This window comes from Seriola dumerili, unplaced genomic scaffold (assembly GCF_002260705.1).
Source record: "Seriola dumerili isolate Sdu_G_001 unplaced genomic scaffold, Sdu_1.0 BDQW01000056.1, whole genome shotgun sequence".
In the NCBI taxonomy this organism is placed as follows: Eukaryota; Metazoa; Chordata; class Actinopteri; order Carangiformes; family Carangidae; genus Seriola; species Seriola dumerili.
Window position 1 is genome coordinate 7,461,174 of NW_019174311.1, and position 20,561 is coordinate 7,481,734.

At 40.3% G+C, this 20,561-nt stretch overlaps 1 protein-coding gene across 1 annotated transcript; it reads right to left on the reverse strand.

The window, feature by feature from the left end:
- Positions 1–2,790: 2,790 nt before the first annotated feature.
- Positions 2,791–18,758, reverse strand: pkp1 (plakophilin 1). The gene is made up of 15 exons (XM_022741414.1): positions 18,508–18,758; positions 14,814–14,935; positions 11,044–11,223; positions 10,706–10,902; positions 10,440–10,581; positions 9,936–10,143; positions 8,902–9,070; positions 8,059–8,176; positions 6,308–6,475; positions 6,024–6,200; positions 5,518–5,671; positions 5,220–5,406; positions 4,284–4,368; positions 3,468–3,571; positions 2,791–3,322 (listed from the first exon to the last, which is right to left on the reverse strand). The coding sequence occupies exons 1-14, from the start codon at positions 18,689–18,691 to the stop codon at positions 3,503–3,505; spliced, it is 2,160 nt and encodes a 719-aa protein (XP_022597135.1). The 5' UTR covers positions 18,692–18,758; the 3' UTR covers positions 2,791–3,322; positions 3,468–3,502.
- Between the last annotated feature and the right edge of the window lie 1,803 nt (positions 18,759–20,561).

The window sequence follows — 20,561 nt, forward strand, 5'->3', positions numbered from 1 at the left end:
CTCCTAACACGCACCCACACGCACGTATACAAATACACACATATATACACACGCGCAGAGATCTGAAAGAGGATGAATCATTTCTCGTAATCCAGGTGGGAAAACCCTCATTATGAAAAAAGATATCCCTCTTCCAACTTCTATTGTATCAGAAAACTCATCTCAAAGTGAATTTATGTGACAACATCCTTGGTTCTGATCAGACACGCATATACAGAAAATGAAATACCAGTTAAGTCGCTCGTGTGGATGGGATGTGACGGTAAATATGCTGGAAAGGTTACAACTTGTAATGAAACAAGTATTCCATTCAGTGGTTTTATATGATTGATGAATTTGTTGTGAGACTTTTCCCAACATACGAACATATCTCAGTTAATTAGACACACTATAATTAAAGATGCACACAAACCTGGTCATAGGGTGGAGTTGCTGTAGCTCTTGTCAGTATTCTATCACTCAGGGGAGGGAGAAGTTGTAAATCCAATATATCCTAAATTAATCTAAATTAAACACAGAATACTTCTGCTTCAAAGTGATTTGCATTAATGAAAGAATACAAATGTATTAGCTGTCTCTAGAATAGTATGAGGCACTGGGGATTTCCTTGTTTTTGCATTGTGGTTTATTTCTTGGAGACAGTGATTAGTGAGCTAGTAAACTGTCTCTGCCGTTTGTCTCGCTACATTTCATCACCTGTCAAACAACTTAAACAGAACAGATTGATTTGGTTGTGTTGCGTTGATGATAAACAGACGATGTGAAGAAACAAAAAGCTGACGATTCTGTCACCGAATAACAAACGTGTTTGTCCAGGAAACCGCTCAACTATAGCTGAGAGGAACAGGATAAAAATAGGGTAAAAATATAAATTTAAAAATATAAATCATGCAGAACGCAACATTTTCAGTACGTTGTGAATAACTGAAACTAATGATTAATGTACTTTCGTGTGAAGAGAGTGCAAGCTGTGAAAAGCACATTCAAAAAAAAAAATCGGCCTTTGGGATTTAAATCTCACCAAACCTGCTTGAGTCAGACCCTCAAACACGATTTAGAAAATGGAGCCGCGAGGCTTCTCATTTTGTTTTCATAGCTTTTTTCTTAGTCAGGGAACGGCATGCACACACAAACACCGCAGAAACCCTGCTGATTAGTTCAAGAAGTTTAGGAGAAATGATGAACACAGATTCCAGTATCTTCCCACATGGCTCGTACTGTGTTAATGTCAAATATGCACATAGTATGAACTTTCTGTTATCACACTGAATTACTTTAGTTGCTTGTTGAAGAAAAGACCACAACGTACATGCATATATGTTATTTATTCTACAAATAGACTGAGTGACAGGGAATGCTCCTAATTATACGTCTACATACATTTCTCCACAAATACATTCAAAGCAATACTGACATCAGTCTTTCCCGAGGCAAATGAACCTCTGCATGACTGTGTGTCTCGGATAAAAACAGTCCCGCGCAGTGCACTGTGGGACTGTGGGGAATCCCCACAGTTGCCAACTCTCTGCGCTTTAGCAATTTGCAATGCTGGGTTTTCAAAAACGTAAAAATGTAATGTATAAGTAGCTTCTACCCTGAGACTGTCATAAAGATCTTAGACGAGGGCACAGCCTGTTGAGTTAGATCAAAGACCACTTATAAGAGTCTCAGTGTGCAGCCAGCAGCTAACACTGACCGTGTGGCTATGTCATCTGTCAAAGAATTTCAAATGTGACTCATAGGGTTTTCTACACATAGCTAATCAAGCTGAAAAGCTGTTACATGTCATGAATTAAATTCCAAACCCCTCTGTCTCCAATTCCTTAGTTTATGCAAGAAAACAAACAATGTGAAACAAGGGAAAAAAACAAACACTACACAACTGAATCTGTAAATTTCAATAGGTAAGTTAATACAAAGCAATGTAATAGAACAAGGCGCTTAGTACTCCACTTTAAAGAAACAGTTTGGCATTTTGAGAAATACGTTTATTATTACTGTTTCTTGCAGAGATTTAGATGAGCAAATTGATACCGAATGAGAAGCTTCATCAGCACGTGCTTAGCTTACCACAAAGACTGGAAAAACGAGGAAACAGCTCGCCTGCCTCTGACCAAAGGCAACGTACTTGTTTGTTTAAGCTGCACAAAAAACTGAACCTCTGTAAAACCACAAAGTGTTCTTTTGACACTTTGCTTTTTGTACGGATAAAACAAACATAACATGTTAGTTAGCAAGCTCTGTTGCTGGTAGGTGGATTTTATTACCTTTGGACAGAGCCAGGCTAGCTGTTCCCCCCTGTTTCCAGTCTTTGTGCTAAGCTAAGCTAACCAGCTGCTCACTGTAGCTTCTGTGCAGACATGAGAGCGGTATCGATCTTCTCATCTTACTCCAGGCAGGAAAGCAAAATAGTGCTGTGTTTCTCAAAATGTCAAACCATTCATTTAACTATTGAGGCGCTAGCTGCTATGCTCATTTTTAATGAAACAGGCGACAGAAAGAAGTAACAAAAAAATCCAATCAACTGCATTAAACGTTAAAAATGTAGCATTTCTTTGCTTTTGTATGGAAACCTTGCAAATCCAAGTGCTTAGTCTTTATTGAAGTGAGTGCTTGCTCAGTCTTTTACATACTGTTGGCACATTCACCATACTAAACCATATTCAACCTATTCAAAAAAAAAAAAGCAAATTAAAAAGAAACCCATTACAAACCAAAAAAAACAAACAAACTGATTTTTAAAAATGTTGTTATTTTTTTTACTTAATACCTACAGAGCACACTCTTTGGATGTACAAGATTTCATCTCATAGCAACAGTTTGTTTTTTTTTTGTTTTGTTTTTTGTTTTTTTTAACATTTTTCTTATTACTTTCATTTTCAGCTGATAAGTCCTCAAGGCCACAATAGATATTTTATTTTGTAGCCTGTAGACGGACACATTTGATAGAGATGCCATTCCTAAATCTGAATAATCACTGCATGTTTTGAGTAACATTTCACTGCAGATAACATTGTCTGGTGTATTGTGGCTCACAAGCTGCAAGAAGTGGGTTTCAGCATACGCACACTTAACCTACCATAAACACACTCACCCATTTATATACAAAGACAGAAGCATATCCAATTTAAATACATACAACACCGCAGAATTACAAGGAAATCTTTCTTTTCTCTATTGTATGTACAATATACTGTATGATTGACTCAAAATGATAGGATCTTTTAGCAAGGCCATTATTTGAAGGATTTTACTCTCCGTGCTGCAAGGGTGTGGCCACCACAGTGTCTAAACATGCTGGTTTCCATCTGCAAGTACACACCTGAGCACATGGAGGAAAAGAGGAAGAGAGAAAAGAGAAAAAAAAAAGTTTTAATCCCTTTGATAGAAATTCTGCTCATTCTGGCCCCACTGAGCCTTTAAATCATAAATACATACAACTACAAGCATCCAGAAACCAGTCCTACCTCTAAGGCTGTGTGGTGCCACTCGTCCGTCGCACTCAATCGATCATTTGCTTGTACTGTGCTGTGGTGTTGTCATTGACAAAAAGCGACTTGGCCAATCCCAGCTGTGGAGCAAAAAGTTTTAAGAAAAGTTGAAGAAAATTAGTGAAAGGTGTCACACAGATGCAAGCGCACACAAACACACACACACACACACACACACACACACACACATACAATGCAACCCCGCACTGGCTGTGAGAGGAAGAGTACTGAGCTCAGAGGAGCCTTGGGTGAATTATGGCAGTGTGAAAACCAGTGTTTTCCCTCTTTTCCCAGCTCTGCTTCTGTTCATAACATCTATAAGCATTGTTACTGCTCATAGGATAAGCATACTCGCTCATACTCATACACTCATACACTCATTTCAAGGAAACGTTTCATGTATTCTGTCTATGCACCACCCTGCCCACCACTGACTCTCACTGTTTTGACCTCCTCTCTTTATCTCTCTTCAAATTTCCACGTCTTACTCCTCCCGTAATAGACAGCGAGCACCTAAAAACCAGTCTGCTAGGATTCCAGTGTGACTGTTCCTGTATTCACTGAACTCTTGGGTGTGGCAGGAGGGAAGGGAAAGTGTGTGAGCCAGAGGAGTAATAATAAACACCCGCCCATTTCAGCTGGGCCCTCCCGCTGCTCGTACAAGGCAGTGCGAGTATGTGCTCGGCTTCAACATGACACACAAGCACAATAGGTTTGTGGAGTGACTGCCTTAGTATGTATTAAGAATTGTACCCATAGGTCAACCATACATTTCACCTCTGTCTAATTTACCTTTTTCGCAGTGCCTTGCAAATTCTTCTCATTCCATAAGCTGTAGAGCAGCAATGCGGCTGCTTTGCTGCCTTTAGGGAAAGATCTGGGACAGAAGGGCAGAGGACATTAGGAAAGGGCACAAGTAAGCAGCACGAGATGAGACAGAAGCAAAACAAGAACAGATAGAAAAAAAGAAAGGATTGACATCAAAAGAAGCAATTCAGACATTTAAGATATCACCTGTACTGCTGGTATTTTAGTGCCTTTGAACACAAAAGTGGACTGAGAGATTGTGTTTGTGCTAAAATAAACTTTCCACAATGGCTGCAGTTGCAGAGGTGAGTGTAGATTAGATTACCCGTATATTCAATGTAAAAAGAGAAGAACGCCATTGTGCCAGATCTTTATTTGTGAAGATTTTGAAGCTGTTTACAGCTTCAGCGGTCTCTTGCCATGGCGCCAGTTTTGGTTTTAGTTTTGAGATATGGGTCTCTGAGATCTCCACAGTCATATAAACACAGTGGAGGTAAATGTAATTTTGTTTTTTAATGTTAAGAGCAGTGAAAAGATATTTTTCAAAGATCCAACAGCAACGTATCTTTTCAGATTTAATTTTGCCTCTTCCTCACTTTTAACTATTGACGGTCACTTTATCCAGAGTAGAGGAAGATTGTTTGTGGGAAGAGGACTCGCTGTTGATATTTTAAATGTTTGTTTTTGTTCGTTCTGCATGATGTTAGAGGAAAAATCTAAGACAGATCTCAAAACTTGAGCAGATAACACCCAAAACTATCTGCATGCAAAAATACCACAAGAGAAATGAATCAATGCAAGTTTTTCATAGATCATTTCAAAATCATAGGCAGTTCAAAATATGTCAGGGAAAAGCATTTAAGTTTGTCACAGCTACGAAAGCCAAATCTCCCACACAGAGATGAGTAACTGAAAACTCACCCATTCTCACTGAGGTCAGCCAGCGATGTCACCAGTTCATTATTAATGACCTTCTTGCTGACCTCGGTGTCCGCCATCATCAGAGTCCGTACTGTGCTACAAGCTGCCGCTATAGTGTCATCACTTTTTCCCATTTCCCGGGGGCCAGAGGAGAGGAGGCCTGTGAGCTCAGGCAGAATCTGCTTTGCTGCAGAGAAGACGAAGGAAACAGTAAGTCAGATGTATTTAGATTAAAACCACATTCATGCAGCTGCAACAGAGGTGACGGGCGCTATCAACATCTCATGCTTCTCCTCACCCATGGAGGTCTGCACACTGCTGGTCCGAGACATGTTATTCAGCAGGGACATGGCGGTCTTCTGCAGGCCAGAGTTCTGTGACTTTAACAGAGGGGTCATGTGCAGCAGAGCACCAAATTTCTGAACCAGGATCTGGCTCATGGCTGAGGACCCCTGCGACAAAAAAAAAAAAACAGCACAACACACAAAGGACAGAGGGAGGAAAAGACATCAGCTGTAGCAGGCCATATTTATCCTGTATTCGCATTGTGAAATCCAGTTGAGCTGACTTTGCAATTATCTGACAACTCATGCCTCCCACTTTCCCTTTTTCAAAGTTCTTTTCTTTCTCTAATTACCTCTGAATCCGCAGAGACAAACCTCCACCCTTTCCCACAAAACAAGTTTGTTCATCTTGTGAATAGCGCCGTTGTATCAGTAATCCTACCACCGCTCGGTTTCTGTTAATTTACTCCTCTCCTAAATCAACCTGAGATAATCCCGAGTGTCCATTTTTTGCACTCACCAGTCCTTTGTTGGCAGTGAGGTTCTGCAGGGCACCACAGCAAGCCTCCAGGGTGGAGTCTTTCTTGGACGAGCCCAGCAGAGACAGGTAGGTCTGCATGGCTTTGGGATGGCACAACCACTTTTGACCTGATGGGGTACTGTCCTCAAGCACTGCCCGATCCATGTCAAACATATACTGAAGAGGGAGGAAGACAGGAAGAATGGAAGTGGTGCTTGGATTAAAGGGCCTGCTATGATTTAGCCAACAAACACAGATGGGGGTGTGTCATGGCTGATTCCCACCTGCTTTTGAGCCTTGCTGCTCTTGGGGCTGAAGCATCCAACTGTGGGGCTTTTCCTACCCCCAGACTCGTCGTCTGTCCGAGGGTAGTAGTTGCTGAAGCACCCAGGGGCCTCCGACTCCAGTTGGTAGGTCAAGTTATGGAGGATGCATGCGCAGTTCTCCACAGACTAGAGGAGACGACAGGAGCAGTCATTAACTACGCTGTTAATCTTCTCATCGCCATTTTCACTAATAGCTCCACAGCACAGATGATCTGGTTTCTGTCTTACCTGCCACACTTATGCACATTTGTGTGTTTGAAGAGAAATAATAGCAAATGCAAAGATTTGAAAAATCATAAGAAAAAAAATAAATAAATAAAATGACACACCATCCACTTCTCATTGTCTACCACTATCATGATAAAGGAAGACTCCATATGTGGTTATTTGTCCTATGTTTGGAGGAAGGGGAAGGAAAAATACAAACTCTGCGTGTCACCAAATCCCTACAACAGAGGCAGTGAGTAGAATATAATCATACCAATGAACAAAAATACATTAGAGTAACACCCAGGTTGGAAGTTCCCTTTCATAGATCCAATTGATTAGGCAAACAGCTGACAGGTTCAGCTAGTATGTTCATTTAACAGGAAATGGATTAATTGCTCTGGACATACAGCAGAAACATTAACTTGACCAAAATGAATGAGATTAATTGAGGTAGGTTCAGTTAATGAGATAAAATGATCCTTAATCAAGAAGCCAGTGAAACACAATGACGCATACACAGTAAATGTGACTAAAGCTATTTTAGCATCAACAAGCACAAAGTGAACAGGGATTCCAGTTAGAGCTCACTACCAGAAGCTGATGTCTCGCCGTCACAGAGCCGACCAATAAGCAAAATATATTCTCTCTCTGTCTCTCACACAGACAACACGAAGCCATACAACACCAGTCATACTCTACTGCGTCATTAAAAGAAGCCTCTGTAAACAGCGCCAGCACAGACCTGGAATCAAGCACAGATCCACACCCAAAACTTCCACAAATGAGTGGGTACGCATCCAAGCAAACTAAGTCCGCACACATGCTGGTATTTACCTGCTTATTCATGTGTAGTGTGTTTATGGACGTGCAGAATGTGGGAGCATCGTCGGTGTGCATACATAACGTTCAAGGGGACGTGTGTGTATTTGTATTTGTAGTGTATGTGTGTGTACTTGTGCTTATAGCGATACTTAGCATCTGGGCTGAACACATGCTGTGAGAGACACATGAGACATGATTTACAGGAACTATGAGTAAACTAGTTTTAGTCAGCATGCTCGAATCCAAACACAGCTGTTCTCTGCTCTGCTCACACATCCACAACTCAGGGTTAGAGGGACAATGTGGACAAAAACGACAATGCAGTGAGCCAGAAAACCCAAAGTGTGGAATAATAAACAAACATTTCTATTAAAAAACTCTATGAACTGATTAATCATTCTGTAAAATATCTAAAAATAGTGAAAAAAAATACCTGTCACAATCTCCTTTAGCCCACTAACTTGATCATCAAAATAGCTGCTGATTGACTTATCGATTCACCGATTCATTGTTTCAACTCTATCTGACATTGTGTGTCATTACTGACAGTGATGATGATAGTGATGATGATGATGGTGGTGGTGGTATACAGGGGTGTGGAGGTAAAATAGATAACATCAGAAAAACATTTCAAGTAAACTGAAGATGATGCTGCAGCAGTGGGTTCAGAGGTGTACCTTGTCATCTGGGTTTTCCTCTGCCACACACGACTGAACGTAACTCATGAGGGAGTCGATGAGGCCAGGGCAGTCTCTCATTGCTTGCCTCTCCCTCTTCTTGGCACAGCTCAGGTTCCTACACACATCGTTCAGTCATTCATTTCATTTCAACTGCATGTGCCTCAACAGGCAAATTGCACTGTCCGTCACACCCTGTAAGCAAACTTGATCATGTTGATCAGGCAATGTGGGGCGCAGAAATTCCCAAGGCAGGATTTTTACCTTGCCAGTATTCAGTTGGTGCAATTGTAACTTTTGTTTTAATACGCACTAATATTATATGTGTATTAAACACACGTGGTCCTTCAGTTTAGGTGTTTAGCATCAGAACGACATAAATGATTTTTACAGGTGCCGGATCAGAAGACTCAAACTGAAGGCAGAAACCAAACAAAAGAGCTGCTCACTGCACTGAGAGGCTCCAACGCGTTTTTCATTATCTTACATTTTACATTGATTAATTTACCAGTGTTTAACTGATGAATCATTTCATCTGTAAAACGATTGAAAAATGCCCATCAGTGTTCCTGGTGATGTCTGCAAATGTCTTGTTTTGTCCGACCAAGATCACAAGTTCACCTTGGAGAAGCTTTGCTTAAAAAAAAAATGATTACGGAAATGGTTGCTGATTACTTTTCTGGCAAACGACTAATAGTTGATTGTCATCGAGATTATACAGAAGAATGTTGCTCTATCTAATAAAATGTATTGGGGATTATCAGTATAGATTGTGGGTCTTGAATATCACCCATCTAAAAAGGGTAGAGACTGGCGACACTGATCCTAATGAAATGTTCTCACCGCAGGCACCCTGTGGCACTGTAGAAGACGTCAGGGTGTATGTTGTTGTTGGTGCTGTTGTCTGACCAGCCGGTGAACGGCACCACCACATTCTCAGTCAGAGCGGGCAGCGCCGTCACTGTGAGTTCTTCCTTCAGCTCATCGCTGGAGGACAGGTTCCACAGCAGGCCTACAATATTGCAAGAAGAATTCAAGTACGAGTAATTAAAAAAATCAGTCATTTCATCCATGCATCATGTAGTTTCCTTTGGTGTTTGAATATGTTCCTAAAAAGATGTTGTGACTAACTGACTTTTCCTTCAAGACTGTTTTATTAAATTTATAAAATACTGGACAAAATGGTTTTTGCACATGATTATGGATATGCTACAGTACGGGAGAATATTAGTGCTAGGCTTTTCTTAGTTTTTACATACACTATGTGGTTTATTCAACCCCCATTTTTCAATGTTCTCACTGGCATCATTATTAGGACTACTTGATTTATTCTCCCTTCTCTACTAGTAAATGCAACAATTGAAATACCGTTGGAGACTGTAAGAAACTCTAGTAAACTTGAAATGTGCTTATTTTAACACCCTACTTCCCTTTATTATTGTCTTTTTCTTTCTATTTCATTTTACTCTACTTTATTTTTCTCTTTTTTAAAGTGTATAGGACTTGAATTGATGAACTCTGGGTAAAGAGCTTTGTGTGTATACTTGTTTTCCATGTGAAAATTGGGAAAGTAACCCTTAAGATAAAGCAAGCCAACCTGTGTTGTGTACACCCTTATCTATTGCCCCTGGTGACCTGATCTGTTCTGTTATGTTCGCTGATGTATTTAATTTGCAATCTTTACTAAAAAACAATATGAATAAATAAAGAAAAGCATAATGTTGTGAAGCTCATGTTCTTGCTCAGTGTATGTGACATTTTTTTCTGTAGGTTTTAGGGATAGGGAATATGTTTGATATTCTAACCCAGGATTAAAACCCCACCATGTCTCACTTTCAGCCAACATTTTGAGGTCCCGTCTCAATGAAATGTCCTACCTGTGATTTGTTTCTGAGTATCAGTAGAGTCGGTCTCCTTTAGGAGCTGCAGGGCCTTAGCTATACCACCGCAGTGTTGAACCTCCAGCTTGTTGTTCTTGTCCTTAAACACCAGGTTCCTCAGAGCCCCGGCAGAAGCCTGGCTCACCGCTGGGTTGGGGCTCCGCAGCAGGGTCACCAGAGCGGGGATACCCTCCAGTTGGAAGACCTACGACACAGAGACGTGGAGGGAACGGGTGAGGAGACTTTACAGGCGTGGCATTATATTGACAGCAGTGTAAATTACAAACAAAATTATCAGCCAAGCACAATGATAAACGCTTTCTCCTCCCTTTCCCTCAAGGCAGGTTACACAAAGGTCCTCACAGAGCGCTCCCCTGCTTGTATGTCTACGGTACAAGACTATCCCCGCACAAATGCGGTGTGAAAACAACACCGCAGTGCATGTGTGCAAGTCTCCACTAGAAGCTTTAACAGTAAGTTTAAATGTACGTGCGCTCAGACCTCCTGTTTGGCACGCTCCTCATTGAAGGTGGTGTGTTGGATGAAGGTGGCCCCAAACTGCTGGAATTTCTCCTCGGGGTGAGACAGGTACTCTACAGCCTCCTTTAGGGTCACGTCTGACACGTTTATCCCACTGTTCACCCTAGAGAAGAAGAAATCAGACACTTAATTAATCACCAGTTCAGTAAACAGCAATGGATCGAATTTAGTTTGGGAAAATGTTTCTGATACGAAAAATGAGCGTCTAAGGAGCCAGGTGAACTCACGCTGTCTGCTGAAGCGCTTTCTTAGTTATTTTGATGGTTCCCATCTTGCCCTCAGTGTGGGACTGGGCAGAGGGCGGCCGGACGATGCGTGTCTGGCTGTTGGTCATCTGAGTGCCGTTGGTCAAGGAGTAGGTGCTGTGTCTATTGACTCGAGTCTGGATGGCGTGCTGGCTATGGAATGACTGCCCCTTGGCTCTCTAAACAAAAAGCAGTTTACGATGCTCATTTGGTACTGTGGGCTACTTGCGATGTTTTTTTGGTTTACACACATTTTGCATAATATGTTTAGGTATTTCAGTGGCAATTCAGGTTAGAAGAGAATAAGAATCAGTGATCACCATGACAGGTGCAGGGGCAGGAGAAAATGGAGGAGCCAAGGTGGGGTCACTGCGACTGGGTTTCAGCCCATTGGGACTCTTCGGCCAGTTGGAGCCTTGGATTTGCTGCTCCCATGTGCCCGACGCGCTGAAAGGTCCCACGGTTTTAGTGGACAGAGTGCGACTCCTCTGAGTGTTTATCTAAAAAGAAAGAAAGCGTGGCATCATGAGATTTACTTCCATAAAACATTTCATCCAGGGCTCTCCAGAGGATGATTGGTTTTTAAAACGGCAGGGCTTACGCAGCACTTTATCTAGGTTAGTTTGAAAAATACACACATGACACATTGTAAGAAGTCCACAGCAGCCGGTCGTGGAAAACTGTAGCTTAGCTGTAGCCTGAAAACACTGTATAACCTTAAGTTTTCCCTGTAGCAACATTCAGGGTCAGAAAAAAAAAGGAAAGTGAGTAACCCACTTTCTACAAGAGCAGTTTTCAAAGACATCTCCCTGTTAACCAATACAGAGGAATTTAACCTGGCACAAAGCCTGCATACCTCTTTTCCTTCCTTCTCACTTTATGTCGATGGCAGCAGAATCCATTAAACGATCACACAAACCAAGGTAACGCAATATCTGTCATTGGAGACTGACTCATTGAAGCTGTGTGCATTGTAAGACTGCTGGCGCAGTCGAGCAGTTTCTCACAGAGGGGCTTTGTGTGTAAGTCAGACACAGCACTCATTAACGTTCACAATCCTGGTGTCACTAAACTACTTAATCTCCTGTAATTATGCACTGTTATTCTATGTTTACTTTAATTTTTTGGCTTTGTGTGTGTGTGTGTGTGTGTGTGTGTGTGTGTGTGTGTGTGTGTGTGTGTGTGTGTGAGAGAGAGAGAGAGAGAGAGAGAGAGAGAGAGAGAGAGAGAGAGTGAAAGTCTTTACAAAACACACTATTCAAGCTTTGCCACACAATAACCAAGAAAGCAACTTGGCACCGCTGGAGCTTGAGCACAATGACAGAACATGTCTTGTCACTGTTTTAGGGATTAGTCATTCTTGCAATTAAAAGTTTGTCTCTATTGGTTTTTTGAAAAATTACAGTGTGAAATGTGACATTTCTGGAAGAGAAAAAACATTCCCACCGTTCTTTGAGCACATTGGACGTTAGTAAAGAGGAAGTGGTGTGCACCATTGAGACAATGAAAGGAAAAAAACGGCCCTTTCCCCTCACCCAGAAATCACGAACATCAAAGATTACCAACTCGCGAGAATTTTTTCACAGTTAATCAATGCAGCTGACATGTTGACATTTTGATTTGCAGAATTTGTCAGGAAGGGGATAGCCACTAAACTGCCTCGTTCTCGCTCTGTCTACCAACTCTCTTTCCTGTTTCAAAGTGGACTGGTTGCTCAGTTACCATCTATGCACAAGCCCTGTTACTTAGCAGCAAAAGCATGACGGAGGAGAGATCTGTCAACAATATGTTTGATAAGAACTGACAGCGTGTTTACTCTGCAGGCGCTGCAAGTTCCCTTCATTTGGATAAGGACGGACTGAGCCACCGGGACCTTTAATACATGTGCAAATTCTGCTGAGCAAATAGAAGCAGCACAGAGAAGCAGGATGAGGTTTCTGTCTGATAACATACATTTAGATAAAAACACTAAAATATACTAACGACAATGATGCAGAAAATGTAACTGAGATTATGATTGATGATTATTGAGCTAATGGTGAAGCAATAGGTAGAAGGCACACTGACAGCACATGGCAACCATTATTAAAGGTAAAAAAAACAAAACATCAACTCATCAAACATGGAGCTTTTTGTTTCGATTTATGATCAAGCAATGTCAGCAGCTAAAAACTGCAGCACTGCAAAAATATGATTGGATTGCTTACAGTTTGGTGTGCATCAGTTAAACTGTCAGTCATTATTCTGCCTGGAAAACCCGGAACTTCACGTCCACAAAAGCAAGCAGAAATCTTCTGATGCCACTAACTAACAGACAGAAACTGAATTGGCTGATTTGTGGTCACTAGCTCTGCAATGCCACCCACGTATTCATTTTTGCCCGTGGAATTTAGATAAGGTGACAGAATCAACATGCACATAATAAAAACAGGAGGTGACAGATGCGCATACAGTGGTGTGTGGTGATAAAGAACCTTCATCACCACACTCCCTAGACATGCCTCAACTCACTGTCAGTAGGTCAGGCCAGGCTAACCCACAGTCACGCACACACACATATACACATACACACATACACACACGCACACAGACACACGCACACACACAAAACCACACTGATGAAGTCAACATTAATCCTGTGTGGAATTTGGATTAGTCCAGGGCTACAAATGAGCTGAACTCTCTCTGACTCTTAGTGAGAAGACTGAAATTAAGAATGACACTCAAAAACAATATCTGTCCATTCCCCAAAAATGAGGAAGTTGCATGCACACCTGGTTGCTAGATACAAAAGCATGCTGTGTTAACTGTTCATTATATTCACACAGTCGCACTACTACATACACACACACACACACACACACACACACACACACACACACACACACACACACACACACACACACACACACACACACACACACACACACACACACAAAATCCACACTTGCATCTATGCACAAACACAACACTTAAATAAAATCAAACCGATTGAAAATGGATTCAGGGTAATTGTTAGTTTTCTAGGGCAAGGATCATAAGAGGTGAAGACACATTAATAACTTACTGGTTTTGGGGGGTCTGAGTCGTGGCAAAGAGAGCCAGGGGCAAGCAACATTTCGGTATAATGTTTTACTGAACAATGTCATAAATCACCTGTGGGCGTAGAGGTGGGTATGGACAGTAGGGACATCTCCCTCACAGTGTCAAGGTGTTGCTGAAGTGTCTCTACCAAGATATTTAAGCCGCATTAGGCATCGTTGACCAGCGGCAGCAGCAGTAGTGGAGTAGTTGTCAATCCAAAATGGTCAGTATTTAAACTTAAAAGGTTTCAAATGTCACAGAATTGAAAACGTCTTCGGTTCACTGGACAAAATGAACATCAATTGATATTATATTTAAATTTCCATGGTTAAGTGCTCGCTAATTTGTAAGGCTAAAAGACATCAGATCCTTTTTATAGAAGAACTGAAGTGTAAGTAACAGCTGAGCTCAGATAATAAGAATGTTCTGTAATCAATTTAAATATTTACTATTTAATACCATATTTCCCCACTTCCATAAGTGGATCAAGAGCAGAGTTATTACTGCATAAGGGTCATTAACACATGTGCATTAATTATAAGGCAAATTAGCCACAGCTTGTCCAGCTCTTGTTTGTTGGTGCGAGGTATCATTTTATTTTGAGTCTTGCCAACAGTTAGATGAGAAAATGGATCCCTCTCTCGTCTAGCTGGAGCCAAAAGCCAGTTAGCTTAGCTTAGCATGAAGACTGGCAACCGGGGGGAAACAGCTCGCCTGGCTCTGTCCAGAGGTAACAAAATCTGCCTACCAGCTCCTGTTAACCTGATGCACCAGGTGGTACAACCTGTCATTTTTACACTTTGGTCTTTGTATGCATTGAACAAACAAGACATAACATGTTCATTGGTGAGCCTTTATAGGAACTGACAGGCAGACTTTGTTGTCTTTCCATGTCTTTATTGTAAGATTTGGTCCTGTAATGCAGAGACTGTGAACGGGAGAAGGGTTTCTGCTTGCATTATCTCTACAATAATGAATGGCGCTGTTACAAGAAAGAAACAAATACCGTTTTGTTGAAGCCCGATGACATAGTGGAGCTGGTGCGGCTGAAGGTGCCATTTGCTTTGGACGGAGAAAACTTGAACGATCCAAAATCGACGCATGATGTCAAATTCTGCGGTATCGGGCCTGTTGACAGAGAAGACGTGTAAGACAAAGAAACAAAATGCAAGACTGACAGGCTGACAGAAAAAAAAAATTAAACAAAGCTATTGAAACACACCTATTTTTGATCGATGCCAAGGAGGATAATAGCCTGCATTGAGGATCAAGCTGGCAAGACAACATGAGGGTTTGTGCTGGCTTTATATGGGCAACAAATTCCATCACACTGATATTTGTTCAGATTAAAAATGTGTTTTCAGTTTTGCTATTCGTTATTATGAGATGTAAATTATTATGTTTGTAAAATATCCATCCACATGTTCATGGTGATTTCTGCTTCCCAAAGACTTGCAGCGGTGTGGACTGTGCCCTTTAAAAATGTTTTATTATTCGTTTATTATTATATATAGAAATCTCACAACCCAAATTCATCAAGTACAGACACATCAGACTGACTCAGGTGTGTACCACTGGATAAACAGTCTGCTTCCCTGGTTTATGTTGGACAAAGTCATTTTATTGTTTTATCTTTATTTTATCTTAAGGTTTGCTTTCTTTATCACATCCTGCCTTTTATTTCTGGCTTACATCTCCTCTGGTTTAGTCTTTTATCTTTTTCTTTTTTTTTTCCTCTTTGGTGTTTCCTTGTTGCAAATGTATGCGACTCATGACAGTGTTCCATCAGTTCCTGTTCTTAATGCTTTTATTGTGTAGAGCTCTTTGTGTTACATTGTATAAAAAGTGCTACACAAATTAAGTCTGGTTGATTGAAATCAAGTTTAAAATGGATTTAAAAACAAATTAAATTGTCAAATTGTCAAAATTGTCAAATAAACTGTATTAGATTAATTTCAAATATTTGATACCTAAATTAAAAATCTGGAATTCAATGAAACCTACATTTAAAAAAAAAAGAGAAATGAATATCCAGTTACATTTAAGAGGTATTTAAAAGGAAAATTAAAAGGTGGATTTTTATCATTATTTGCAATTTGATTAACTCATTTATTTATTTTTCATTTGCTAATGCTGTACATTTAATTTGGTGGCCTTGTCTATGCAAAAAAATTGGTAAAGTTTTTTTTACAGTTATTGATTGATACAGTTTAATTGGATTGATTTACTGATGGATTTTTTTTAATTTGTAAAGTATTTGATCAAATATATGTATATTGTCAGATTAAAAATCAATGATTGAATTGGTTAGTAATTTGAGCTTTTAGTGGATAGCATCATCAATTGTAAAATCATTTTGCTCTATAACTATTTTCACAGCTTAGAGGACCTTATACCTTAGACCTTTACACACATATTACAGGCTTTAAAATCAATATACATGTCTGCCAATCCTTAAATCAGACAGAGAGATAGACATGACATCATGTCAGTCACGTTGTGTGTGTGCTTAAGAAAATCCACCGTTTACCTGGGAGCATGTTTTAGCACCTATGCCTGTCTGTTGTGTTGGATGATTCATGTGAATGTGAAGCTCATTGCTGTTCTGTGCCAAAAGTAAGGCTGACACTTCACCATTACAGGATTACCGCAGTCAAAACTATGGAATAATCATCAGCGTGAACATATGTGAACTGTGCAGGAAAGGAAGAAGTCTTCCAAAGGGTCAGTTCACCTAGATCATGAAAAAAAGCCCACGTTTTTTCTCTTGGCTTTCTGTGCAGCCAAGCAGATTGTTTCAATTTTATATGCTGAGATTTTCAGAAATCTGCCTCTGAATCTTCTGCTGCCACTCAAATAAATGCAACAGCAGCATGTCTTTCCGAGAACCAGATACTGGGGATAATTAACAGACTAGTTTTTGTAGAGTCGATTTCTGTGACAGAAAGTAGTTTCATCTTGCACACTGAAGAAGGCAAAGCTGAATCATATGTGCATTTCCCTCCCTTGTGCTAAACAGAAAGTGAGAGAATAAAGCTAAAAGAGCATTCTGATTGATTCGGATGAACAAACTCTTCTTGAAGGCCAACTTGATGGACTTTTGACCATGCATGCAACCCCCCTCTCCTTTTGTTTTTAGCTGAGCATAATGACTTTTTTCCTCTACCTTCAACTCTTTGAGCTCTGCACAGAAAGCGTGGCTTGATAGCACTCGAGATAAGAGAGACAATATGCCTTTTGTAACTTGGTTGACCTGACAGACTAGATAGGAATAGAATAGGAGGAAAATCCACAGTGGCGATTTTAGTTGGTGTCCAGCTAATGTCCGAGTTTATCATCTTTGTTGTGACAACATTGTACGTAAAACAGCAGTGTTTGAACAAAATAATTAAATATTACTGTGTGCGTCACATAAACTAGGAATAATGTTCCAATGACCATGTTTTTTTTATATTAAAGCTTAGAGTAGCTGGATAACCTGAGGGGTGCGTGCAGCTCTAACCTTGTGGCTGTTTTCCTTATTATTCAGTGTTTGTTTACTGCTTTGTGGTTCCTTGACATTTGCCCTGGGCATATTATTCCAAGCCAGGTGTTAAGATTAATTTTAGAAGCTTTGCGTTTTCTTTAGTGCAATTAGTTTGTCTGAAATGGTGTTTATATAACAAAAGACAGAATGATAAATATGGACATAAAGGGACAAACCAATTTCAGTTTTCACTGTAAAGAGTTCATTTTGAAGCTATTTATTGTTTTGAAGTGAAGTATTTACTCTTCAGTTTAAAGTTAAGGACTTCTTTACTTGGTTGTTACCTGGTTTGCCTCTACATCACTTATAAGGACTACATTTTGCTAAAAGTTGCAGTCATTAGATGAAGGTCAGTTTTAAACACGCCAGAGGTGTCCTTATCATGTGTGCCACAAATTTCACAATCACTTCAAACAATGACAGTGTCAGTGAGACCGTAAAACATAATACAGATAGCCTACTTTGCAAATTACTACAGTAACAAAGGCTACTGATATGTTTACCTGTTGCCCTATAAAAACCACGCACTGCATTGCAACTCAAGTGGAGGAGGAGCTGCGCACATTTCACGATAAAAAATATTTGGTTTCTCAGTTTTGGTGGATCTTTATAACGCCTCTTGCAGTATTGCCAAATAACAGAGTTGTTTCGAAAGACTTCAACGTAATTTTCAAAATGTGTGCGTACGTGTGTGTGTGTGTGTGTGTGTGTGTGTGTGTGTGTGTGTGTGTGTGTGTGTGTGTGTGCGCATGAGTGTGTGTGGGCTGCATTCCTCTCTCACAGGGAGAAACAGCTCAGACTCGCACAGGATAACCAGGATTGTTTCTCAATGCTGACGCTGAAGCTCACACTAACACCAGTCACAGTGATGTTCACCAGCAGCCAGAGATTACATTTTACATCGGTGGTATGGCTAAAGTCTATTTGACCAACCTACACAAAAATCTAATATTTAGTCTGGTTATTCTCCCACATTAAGAAAAAACAGCATCCTGTTTGATGGATGCAACTACCACCTCTGGATAAGTTTGGTAATTCGTGGAGTTCACAGGAAACACTAGTTACATAATAGTGTTACAACTGATAGTTAAAAGTAATTCACTATATGAAGCTTAAACCAAAAAATGCGGTATTATTCTTAACAGTGTGAGGTTTTAAAGTTTTTTTTCCGTACTTGTAGGAGAGGGGGACAGCGGGTCGTTCTTCCCGTGCTTGGACTTGCCCCTCTTGATGGTGTGCACCTGATCCAGCACGCGCTGCTGTCCAGAGCGCAGCTTGTTGTCGGAGGGCAGCGCGAGCGACGTGTCCTCCGAGCACCTGATGGTCATAGCTGATCGCAGCGGCTCCGGAGCCATCATTTTCCCGGATCAGTGCGCTTCCTGTGAACGGATCGATTAAACCAGTTTCTCCCGCGAAAACAAACAAACAAACCCCGAAGTGCAGAACCAGAAGAGGAGAAGTGCGGCTAGACTCAGTGAAGTGAATGCAGCGGATGTGCCAAGTATGTAGATAGGCTTAGTGTTCCCAGAGCGGCAGCGGTGAACTCCACCCCGCGGGACCGCGCCCAGTCGAGGTGGGACCAGGAGTGTTCACATGCAGGTGCGGAGTGAAGGGAGGGGCCGAGGCAAAGACTCATGTATTGAAGTTATGTGTACAGTGTGTAATATAGAGCAGCTAGCATTTACTGTTGTAACCCATATTTCTTGGCCGGTAGCGTCCGCCTGTCTCTCTGGGCTGTAGGTGACAAACACGCTAACAATTTCCTTTTTAGTAATCTTCTATAATCACCAACGACACGGCAAGACAGCAGACTCGACTTTACTCTGTTCTCAACATATGCAACTCATAGACTGCCACATTCACACCTGTCCCCCTGCGAGCAATGGCAGGTGGAAACCAAAAATGCTCCACACTAAAAGGGTTGTAAATAACCTAATTAAATGTTACACTTACCAATTATGTATATGAAATAATAAGTACTGCAACTGATAATGAAATTAGATTATAAACTCAAATAAGATTGCAACACTAATATAGCCAACAACACAAATTTATATGGTAAGCTTATATTTTAAATAATCCAAATGTGTACAATAATTAAGGTTACACTGTTGTGGTATAGTGGGATGTCTTTTTCTCTCTGTTCCCCTCCTACCTGTCACTATATAGACCACACAATGAAGATAGACAATGACAACAGACATGTACAATGTAATGAAAGAAATCATACATTTTCAAAGTTTATAAAGTAGGGGAGTAACTAAGTATTTCGGTTACTCAAGAGAATTTCCATTCTATACTTGTAACATATATCACGCTCTTTCTCAAATGTATTTATTTGACAGCTACAGTTACTAGTTTTTCTGATTAATATTTTCCATACAAAACATGATGATGAGCTTCTAAAATAAAATGAAATATATATATATATATATATATATATATATATAGATGTATTATGGTGCCTTAGTAGGGATACATTTTGAGTTACAAATTTATAACTTTTTTATTATTTATACATTTTTAATGATTTATATTTTATTGATTTTGCTACATAAACAAAAATAGTCTAATAAGCTAATCATGCAAAAACTTATGAAAACAAGGAAAAAAGAAAAGACTCGCCTATATGAACACACAAAAACATCTGCATGCATGCACCCACATACATAAATACAAATCCACACACAAATATCAAACATTTAGTTTGTTTATTTTCATTCTAGGTTTTGTTTCCATCTATTAGTATGGGTGACTTTGCACAATCTAATTGATTGTTGAGGACAGAGGAGAGACAGGTCAGGGCATGAGCAAATGTAAGTCAACTTGAGAAGAGAGCAAAGGAGACGGGAGGAATCAGAAAGAAAAGGAAAGGGATGAGCGACAGGGAGAACAGAGAAAGGAGAGAAAAAAGAGATAATATGAGCACATGCCCTCTGCATAACCGGATTGTTTTGGCTACGTTTCTTCAGTCGACATTTTCCCACCACACCTTAACCTCAACTCTGCCAAGCTAATAAATACATGCCATGTGAGTAATGTACCTTTTATGTGTGTCTCTGTGTGTGTGTGAGATCATGTATAGTATGTCAAAGTGGTTGCAGATAAACTCAGTCCCTCTTGGTTTATTCCTACCAGAGTTTTTATCTGAGAGAGAGAGAGAGAGAGAGAAAGAAAGACTCATGAGAGAAGAATGAGAAAAGCCATGACTATAGTTTACTGATTAAA

What these genes read in the sequence shown, in the direction of transcription:
- pkp1 (XM_022741414.1), bottom strand. Translation starts at nt 18,691, where the DNA reads ATGATGGCTCCGGAGCCGCTGCGATCAGCTATGACCATCAGGTGCTCG. An exon ending in CATCGGGCTTCAACAAAACG is followed by an intron (nt 11,224 to 14,813) that starts GTATTTGTTTCT and finishes CTTTCTTTTTAG; the next exon opens with ATAAACACTCAGAGGAGTCG. An exon ending in TACTCAGAAACAAATCACAG is followed by an intron (nt 9,071 to 9,935) that starts GTAGGACATTTC and finishes GCAATATTGTAG; the next exon opens with GCCTGCTGTGGAACCTGTCC.